Genomic DNA, 10,591 nt, shown 5'->3' with positions numbered 1-10,591 from the left:
CCCAGAGGGAATAGTAGGCAAGCAGTCGTGCCTGCTACTGCACTCTGGAATTAAGACAAAACCAAAACCAAAAAAAAAGGCTTTAAACCAAATAAAGACACGATTTTTAAAATAAATAAATTCCAAAGAAAATCAAATCGGAGACACGTGTACACCTTGCTCCACGGCAGGGTTATAAAGGAGCTGGTCGGGAGATAAGTTGCACTGTGTCGCTGGCTGTTGATGCGGGTCTGGAAGCACATAAAAGTACATATTCGGGTAATTTTCATGACAAACTCTCGCACTATAAAGGTCATTGTAGAATAGCCTGTATGAGGAAATGACCTAGTCATAGACTAAATATATTAAAAAAAAAGTGTTTGTTGATATTTAAGTCTGGATGGAATTTATTTCCTAAATGTCTCTATTACCAAAGAAGATAAAAAGACACAAACTTGTACACGGTTTGGATTTGGAACCCAAAACAACTCTTCCCCCCCCCCCCCCGCCCCCACCCCTCCAAAACAAAAATAAAGATCGAAAAAGATTTGTCACTCAATGGCTAGTTGCAGAAACGAAGAGAGAGGAAAACTTGTGCCAATAGCAACAGCTGCCTTAATAATAATCACATACGATGGTACTACATGACTTGTTGTTGCAATACCTACAAGATGACTTGTGCCATATACAATACCAAAAACAGAGAATTTTTCCACGAAAAAAAATCCTTTTTTAAATGTCTCGTGCTACCTAATGAGGCATGACATCACTGGAAACTGAATTAAAAAAAATGCGGGTATAGTACCATCTAATGATAAGGTTCTTTTTCAATGAACTGATTTGCTTTGCTGTGAGAGTTAGGCACCTTGTTGATGAAGACGAAATTACACACTAGTATATTAAACAAACATCTTACCAGATTCACAAAAGAAAAGAACCAAAAAATAATCAAGCTTTTGGTATGTAAAAGTAATAACATTATGATGAATAGTACATTGTTAAAAATGAATATTAAGGTACTATTGAAGAGGCACAGATGGAATGTCTGATCGTTTTTTCGCTAAAACTCCTCTAATGTTGTTTCTGTCTTGTTGTGATGTGGTAAAGCTTGATTCTTTAACCAAATCTAGTAGTATTAAGTAGGAAGCAAAAAGGCTTCCAGTTGTGAACTTTGTAGAGACATTTATAGTGAGAACCAAAGAGGCTACCTCACTGAATTTCAATTGTGATTTTAAAATCACGTCTGATACCAAAGATTTCCTTGCACGATCTGCGTTTTGTAACTTCTCCCGCACTCAGCCTCTCAGCCCTGTAAATTGCAAACATACCCTGATACAAATTCTTCAAACCTTTTACAGTGATGCAGGAGACTACTAGCAGAGCGTGACCACAAGACGAGTGCCTTGCTTGAACCAAAGCGATGACTATTTGTAGACCTCTGTGCTTTGAAACTTGTGAAAGCCTCAGTTTTAGAAACAGAGTTTTCTGCTCAGCCTTTCACTGTCGTACCTACATTGTGAAGTAATCAGGGGCATAACTCATTTTACTGAGACAATTGGGAAGAGGGAGCAGTGTTGCCCTTAAATTCAATCTGACAGGTGGGGTTATCCAAGTTATGTTGCCAAAATCTGCCCCAGACAATTGCCTTGGTTGCCTGAATGATAGTTACAGCCCCTGATGATACATGATATTAGTGCACATGTTTTGCTTTTTATTTACAACAGAAGCTTGTGAGTCTGGGAAGGTGTGTGTGAGTAATCTCTCCAGAAATGTAATTGATATTTGCATAGTTGCAAAAGGCATAGTGTAAACCTTCTGTTTTATGTATGTATGTATGTATTTATTTATTTAATTTATGAATTTTACTCATCTACATTTTAAAACATTATGCTTTAAAATAGACATTCATGGCAGCGGCGTAACCAAGTATATAATGAGTTTGGGGGGGGGACGCGACATTAAAGGCAATTCTGGGATTTGGAGCATGGAGAGAGTGGGAGGAATATAACCTATGTCTAAAACAATTGGGAAAAGCGGATTCATCCTCTCATTTTCCCCATACACCTCGCATCTCCTTGGTTGTGGCTATGGTTCATGATGTTTAAAAATAAAGGTCTTCAGAACCTTTTGGGAATAATAGCATTTAGATTAAATAACCATGGATTCACATTAAGCTAAGGGTTGAAAAAAATGCTATTCTGGAAAATCCCACTGAATCCAGGGAGCTTAGGGATATGTGTAGAGGATCTCAGTGAAGTGAATGATTCTCCTGGATGAAAGCAAACTGGGAAAAAAATGCATTTTCTTTCCATTGAACCATTCCTTGTTACTATCAACTTCTGTATATTCCGGCAAAGCTGAATACTGTTGCTTAGGTTATGTATTTCACTGTGTGAGACTCAAATGACATGTAGTTACATTTTGTATCATGCTCTGTCCTACCATAACAGCACCTAGGTCAATCTGAGATTAAACATACTTTCTATATTGCATGTATGAAAATAAAAACAATAAATAAATGAACTTAGTCTCAGCAAGGATTATGTACTGATGAACCATTGCTGAAGAATAGCTCATATTGTAGTTTCTTGTCAAACAATTCAATGCAGAGGGTCACAACATCCTAACCGCACCGAGAACCACCCTGCCCATAGTAATTTGAACTACAACAGCCTGGAACAGGACAAGAACATCTCTAGCATATTATTTGACATAGCGTATAAGTACTCTATACATTATACAGTGTTTCTATGTGTAACAAACCCTAGCCCGAGGCAGATTTTAATAATGCACTCGCGGCTTAAATCAATTCTGGGTTATTAAGCTTTTCTCATTTGTGGAATAAACTCCACTTTCCATTGAGTGTCCTCTCTCTATTTTATATTTAGTTAATAATATAACAGATCACTTTCTATAAAGTAATAGTAATATTTCAGTGACAATCCCCTGTTAAAATAAATTGACTGAAAAGCAAGTACAATCATTTTTAGTCAGCATACCATTCAAGAGGGATTGACTGTACTAGCAAAGCAAACCTTCTCGTTTACCCACATATAAACTCATTGTCACCCATCTTCATTTCAACTCTGACACAGAACGTGTGCACTAAAATTCTGGTGATACGTGATTGGCTTTACAAATACCAAAGTGTTTTAAGAATATACCAAAGCTCCCATTACTGCGGGTGGACCTGTGACACAGACCGTGCAAGCTTTTGACAATTTCTCAGAAATACCTCAACTATTAATGTATAGTTTATGTGATAAAATACTAGCTAGTTTTGGAAATTGTGACTTGAAGCTTTATACTGTTAAATTATAATTTTGCAGAAGGTGGCATGTATACTTTGATGCGTTCATGGAAGACATATGAATGTTATGGCAATGAATTAGAAAGCTGATGCTGGTTGATAAAGGACCCCGGAGTTTACACTTTTCATACTTTTACAGTCCTTTGAGGTGATTTTATGTTCAGATGTGTTTCTTTCAGAGTCATGTCTTAATACAGTATTTATAAGTGTTATGTGTTCAGCTGTAACTAAAAAAAAAACAGATAAACTGGACTTATGATTTATGCATGAATATGTACTCTTTATAGAGCTAATGTATGGTTAGTATTGGACAATGATTGATTTTAATACCAGATTTCATTTTGAATAGGAGTTATGCATGGAAACTGTTATTTGTTGCATATTGTGGAAGAATTTTGTATATATTGTGTTGTGATGACACTCTGACCTGAATTGAGAAGCTGAAGTGCTGAGTTTGTGCATTAACTGCAGGTGGTGTTAGCTGTGCCTATGGTTAAACATAAAGGGATAGCCCAAACCAGCTTTTGGGGGGGGTTATTCCATATAGCTGCACAGGGCCAGCTGTAGAGTGCAGATAGGAGGATAGCAAGTGAGAAAAGATGTCCATGATTCTGTGTTAAAATTAAAAAAAAAAGAAAAAAAGAAGCTTGAACAAATAGTGATCTTGACAATACAGTCTAGACAAAACATTTTAAAAAAATCCCTTTTAGTCAAATTTTTCAAAGTAGTTGCTTTTTTATCTCATGGAGATATACATTGAATCAAAGTAAGTGTCTTTTGTGTTAGTAAAGAGACAATCAGCATAGACATTGTAAGACTTTTTCAGACTAGTATTTTCTCCAAGTCAAGCACGCATATTATAAAAAGTTCACAAATATAATTAATAACTGGAGCTGGCATTCTAATTTTGATAAGCCAACAAAAAATGATTTTACGTGTTTTATGTTACTGTGCCCAAGAGACAGACTTTCTCTCCAATGTTTAATTTTCAGCAAAACTCTCAATTATTCCGTAGAACAGCGGGTTAAGAAAGTGATGGGAAAAGGGGAAACGTATAATTGCAATATTTCCTTAAATAGAGTCAAGTGGTCTTGTATTTTTCAAGTATTATGACTAATGAAAGCTTATTGCCCCTATGAAATAGAAAAAAAAGGAAATAAAGTAAGTGCTAACCGCAAAGAAAAACAAAAGAACAACAGCAAGGAGAAAAACACTGGAAGTGTGAGGCACTTCGTTGAACTGAATGTTATTTAAGTCCCTGCTTCTATTTAATTAAATGAGCCAGCTAGAGTTAGATAGTGGCAGTTGGATTTTATCCACATTGTATTAATATAAACTGAAAACAATTGTATTGATCAGGTTGATGCAACTGTCTCAAATTCTAATTCCACACTAGCTTCATACATTAAACAGATGTAATAACTCACTGCTAGTCGCATCTATGTATATTAGTTTGCCTCCTGGTATTAGACTGTTTTATTTGAGTTCAGTAATTCTGCTTCTAGTTAACATAATGGGTTTTGTGTGGAACAATTGTTGGACAAAGGAAAATGTAAAGCAAAAAACCTAATGCTAATGAGCAGATAACTCTACAGTGAAGATGGTGAATTAATCATGCCTGCTGTCTACAATTTTCTGCCCATAACACAATGTGAGGCAATTTTCTGGCTCCTATGACACTTTCATGTGTGTAGTTATAAATAAGTGTCACAGGGGATTCGACTCACCTATCCATTGTTCTTTTGGTCCCCAATATCATAGACGCAGTGTTGTAATTTCATAAGGATCCTGGTTTAGTGAACATAGGTGCTTGTATGTTGGGTCACACGAAACTCCCAGATGGTGGACTAGTATATATTTGTAAGAATGCAAATGAGCCCACTGTGACATTTGTAACTTGACATGCCTGAGCGACTGGGAGCAAAACCTTTCCTCTGCATTCCAGTTATGAAAAATGGCTGCAGGTTGCAAAAGTCTGGCATTAAATGTTAGATGTCAGTCGCTACAGGAAAGTGGAATTGTGTTGTAAATTTCAGAAAGCTGTGCATAAGTGGGAGGAAAAACAAGTGATGTCAAATAATGTCCCACATGAAACAATCCATCATTAAGCAACCCATCATCGTTATTAGTAGCGATTATGCTAACGATCTTCAAGTCAGCACATTTTAAGCTGAAAAGCAGATTCTATTCCAACTAGGATAGATCTTAGGGCCTGTGATTAGAACCAGATTTTTTTGGCAGCTGAATATATGATGTTGGTTTTGAGAATGTATTCAATGTGTGAAATTGTGTTATCCCAGCTTTGTAGGCACATTTGTCAGAATGACCATATTTAACTTGACGGTTCTAAACCTGTTTTAAATAACCAAAAGACAGATACTAGTCTAGTTTCTATGCACAGGTCGGATTAAAATTATTATTAATGATTGTGACTGGCTGAGAGTAGGAGTCCACCAATCCCACATAACAATCACTTTAAGACTTGGAATTGGTTGACAATAAAGCACCCGAATCCTAAATCCTGGTACCTGGTTTTCCTATTTGTTGAAACTCCAAATCACTTTCCAGTCTAGTATCCAGTGAATCTCAGTGAATGATATGCTCAATCATAACCTAGCGATTTCACCAATAGTGGTGATGCAGCGATATCACAGTATCTACTGCCCCTGAACTGAGTGCTATGTCTCACTGCTTATTGCACTTTGTCTAAATTACTCGCAAATTAATGTTTGATTTTTGACTTAATGGTTTAAGTTGACATTTTGATCATTTCATACATAGCAGCTAATTCCTATAATATCCAGAAATATAAGGGGTGACTTTAACCCTACATGCGCATCGGAAAGCGGGCAGTTAGAATCAGCCTGGAGATTTAACCCACAAATATCCCACATCAATCCCACCATCTTCTATTTTAGCCTGTTCTTTGCCTGAAGTTGGTTGGGTCCTTCTTCAAATCTGCAGATCAGGGTCTGATGATGTTATCAGGACCCCGATTGCAATTTTAACTGTGGCCTGAGCGGGGAAGCCGTTGAAGTCTTCTGGTAGGTGAAGATAGCAGGAAGAGGATCCAGCACCAGAAGACCCTCAAATAGGTAGAAAGCTTTGGCTTCCCCTACCCCAGGCTGACTGTTTACAGAGCATGTTTAAAGTAAAGTACCATACCCTGTTATCCATCTTGACTCAATGCACATTACTCCTTTCTGTAACTGTAAATAAGTATGCTGTTCCAGCGTGACCAGGAAGATTATGGACTGCATGCAGTATGAGTTCTCTGACATTTTGTCATTGGAATCCCATATAAAGTTGAATACAGTTAAATTATAATATTAGAAATACTGTGATGGAAAATATATTCTTAAATATTATAAGAAGGAGATGACAACAACTTGGAAGTTATCCAACAGATATTTAACTACTGTATCAAATATAATGTCCTTGATGGACAATCAGTATGGAATACTGATCACCTATAATAAGAATAAAATGTGCAATGTTGGGGACCTAGTGACAGAATATACATTATCATTCCAAGGACATTTTATGGCTAGTGTATGATGCCTGAAAGTACCCACTGTTGACTTGTGGAACATTTACAAGAAAACGTATTATTTATTCTAAGTTATAAACTGCATTGTCAGTTATATTTTAACCTGCTGTCTGTCCTGTACCATTTTGCGATGAACATTAATTAACATCAAGCTGTTCATTAATGCATCCCAACAAAATAATTTGCACATACCATTATAAAATGTTAATCATTATAAGGATATTAAGTACATCCTAACGATAAAATAATCATCCCAAATTCAATCACAGTTAAGTTTGTTAGTGCCAGGTTCCAGGATTTAGAATTCACCCATTCGATCCTATATGACACTATCAAAACTCTGTACAGTTTGCCCCACAGAATATGATTTATGAGTAGAACACTCTGGACAAATATTTTATATCAGGAGATTGTCCACTTAAAATAGAATATATAATGCACAATTGTCAGCCAATTGCAGCTCAAAAATTATTATAATAATCAAGAATTTAAAAGTGTTTGAGACATTTTTCAAAATTCTGGAGCTTCAATCAATAGTGATGTCTTCAGGTGTAAATTTATCTATGATTCTGTATGGTCTTCAATTGTTATACTTCAGTGTGTTATTACCTGCTACATCTGTGAATGTAAATGACCTGACACATTGCCACAGACTCTGCTCTACATACAGTTTAATCTGAGGACATACACGTTTCATAAGATTTACACTTTGCCCTATTTGATATTATAGGACCTTATTTATATTTGTCGTAACTGTCTAGGAGTCCAGTGGATTTTTGAATATAAGGGTATTTTAGTATTGTTATTATTTGAGTAACACAGTACCAATAAACAGCAACTGTTTATTGTGAATGAAACCAAAGATTAAAATGTCCACACTGTGGTAATACACATTTTCTATGTATAAAATCTGTAGAGTTTTATGTCGCAACTAAGATACAGATGATATTGTGAGGCTGCCACTGTTGTATAATGCTTTCATGTTGTAATAGCTTGTCCTGCAGAATAATGATCTTCTTCTACAGGGGAAATTAAAGAAATGACGTGGCATCCAGAGTGTTGAATTGGTGTGGCATTATTTGGTTGAATCTTCTGTCTCTTTTTTTCATTTTTGTTTTGGGAGAGAAATGTAATGAAGTCAGGATTTTCTGGGTACGAACTGCAAAATGTTAAACAATTCTTTTGTGTAGAAATATAAATGCCATCTTAGCGCATGGTTCTTGAAATTTGGCTGCATCTCTTTATTTATAGCTTAGCTTTGCCACCAGACCTATTTCATAATGTCTTATCTACTGTGAAATGCAATTATTAAATGTAGACACTCTGTTTCAGTGTTGTTAATCTATTAAAATGGGTAAGTGTTTGGCACTTTATACAGTTACCTAACTCATGATATAGTCTGGTGTTTAGGTACTATAATCTTGTCATAAACTCTCCATCAGGCACAATTGTGTCTTTCTATCTGCATCTTGTCAAAAATCACATATTTGTTCATGCTTTATTGTCATTACTGTGCTGTAAATTTTGACATTTATGTTTAATAAATTATTTTCTATTCATTCACTAATACCGGAGTCCTACATCTGGCATTATTAATTTGGTTTGTGCTGAGTTCATTGGGAAAGTTTTTTCTCTGTTTAATATTTTGTAGTGAATATATAGTAACTCTTGGAAGTGAGAATGTGTTCCTATAATTATTGATTCATAATGAATGCCACATCATTTGTCTCCTATATTTTCTGAAAACTATATTCCAGTGAACTGCATGTTCTTGTTTAAAATGTGTTAGTTACTTTCCTCTAATTTAGCACCTCTCATGTCATACCTTCTTTGTGCTACTACAGTAATACTCTACACACAAAGATTTCAAACAGCATTGATTTACTGGTTTACAGAAATAAAGACAGAACTTGTATTTATTTATCACCTTTCATGACCTCAGGACATCCCAAAGTGCTTCACAACCAATGAATTACATTTGTAGAGAAATGTGGCAGCCAATTTGAACACAGCAAGTTCCCACAAACAATGAGATACATGACTAGTGGTGTTGGTTGAGGGATATATACTGGCCAGGACACTGGGAGAACTCCTCTGATATTTTTTTAAATAGTGCCATGGGATCTTTTACATCCATCTGAGAGAGCAGACAGGACCTCAGTTTAACATCTCATCCAAAAGGCAGCACCTCAGACAGTGCAGCACTCCCCCAGTACTTTAATGCTTCTACAAGGTGCTTCCCTAAGTAGGAGGCTGCTGCAGCTCATCCAAGGACTCAAGAGATGCTCGTGGTTGATGACCTCTAGAGGCTCGGGCCTGAAAGGAACCATCTATAGATTGGAACATTCGGCATTTGCCAGAGCAGTCTTTCCATGCTGGTTTTCTGGGAGGGCATTGGTTCAGGGGGTCAGGGGGGATCGGGAGGGGGATAGACGTGTTGACGTCGTGAGAGTTGGCATCATGTTCCATTCTCATTGGACAACTGCCACTGCTATTTCTGCTGATGTGAGAAAAGCAGACTCTGGGAGAGCTGTGGTCTGATTGCTCTCCCAGCCTGTCCGAGGTGGTTGAGCCCAGAGCCTGCATGGCCCCAGTATGAGTATCCCTGAACGATGGTGTTACAGGTTCCTGCATGGAGGGGCCCAGCTGCAACTGCCGTTGAGGTGCCACACGTTCCATGGTTAACGGCAGGGTTAATGGCAGGGTGTTGATAGTATGGATGAGAACCCCACACAAGTTGGGAGTGGACTCCACCACACGATGTGACAGTCCAATGCATTCAGAAATTGCTGGCGCGCAGAAATCATCCTTGCCATCTGAGAGAGCAGACGGGACCACAGTTTAACATCTCATCCAAAAGATGGCACCTCTGACAATGCAGCATTCCTCGAAGAATCCCCCAGTGCAGTCCCCAAGAACTCATTAGCTAAGTTACGCGGGATGCCGATATCTGTGTTGGCGCTTGACAGGGTTAAGAGCGAGTACGGTGCATTGTCCAAAAGGGTATCTCAACAGTTGTCTGATTGACGTAGAAAAAAGGGAGACGGACTAGTGTTAGGATATGGATTGAAGGGTAAGCACCAGCGGATCAGTGACAGTGCAATGCACCATCAGATTGCCACGCTGAGTGTGCGACTGAAAGATTGAAGTAGAAAGAGAAAAGGAATGGATATTGCCAACATGCCCTGGTGTACCAGGCCTCCAGCCTCGCCATCTCCCATGCTAACTACTGTGTATCTTCCAATGATGTTGCATGATGGCCTCTTCCATGGGTATTATGTTTGCAGTGCAGTAGACCTCCTCTTGTGCTGGTTGTCTGCCGCCTGCTGTTTTTGCACAGTTTCCCCTGCAAGAAGAGTAGAAATGAGTTAATGTGTGCCCCTGGTAAAGGTTTTCAACACATATGAAACAGTTTGCCATTGTATACATGATGACAGGAAGAAACAGCAAGTGTGACCAAGGTGGAGATGCAATTGTGAGGCAAGTAGCAAGTTTTGAAGGTGTGAGTGCAAGCAGTGCATTGAAGTCATCTTGGCTGACTTTGAGAGCCATCTCAAGCGATGAAGGGAAGGATTGATAGAGCTAAGGCTAAAACAGGGTCCTTGATGGGCTGTGCAGAAAGTATGAGATGTGAAGGAGAATCTTATCTTGACATTTATGGTGAGATCATTACATTTCTTTTGGCAATGCAGCCAGATTCTGGTAAAAATGCTGATGGCGTTCATCTGTTGTGCCACCATGCCTGTTCACCA

General features: G+C 37.9%; 1 protein-coding gene across 1 annotated transcript in view; it reads right to left on the bottom strand.

Annotated features, from left to right (window-relative positions):
- Positions 1–10,061: 10,061 nt before the first annotated feature.
- The window catches only part of LOC139229005 (phospholipid-transporting ATPase IC-like), a 140,485-nt gene continuing 139,955 nt past the window's right edge, over positions 10,062–10,591 (bottom strand). The window contains exon 29 of the mRNA XM_070860668.1: positions 10,062–10,185. Coding sequence (XP_070716769.1) covers positions 10,062–10,185 — 124 coding nt within the window. The remainder of the gene's footprint in view (positions 10,186–10,591) is intronic.

This window comes from Pristiophorus japonicus, chromosome 18 (genome assembly GCF_044704955.1).
Source record: "Pristiophorus japonicus isolate sPriJap1 chromosome 18, sPriJap1.hap1, whole genome shotgun sequence".
NCBI lineage: Eukaryota > Metazoa > Chordata > Chondrichthyes > Pristiophoridae > Pristiophorus > Pristiophorus japonicus.
Note: the sequence above shows the minus strand (reverse complement) of the source record. Positions and strands in the feature narration are given on the sequence as shown.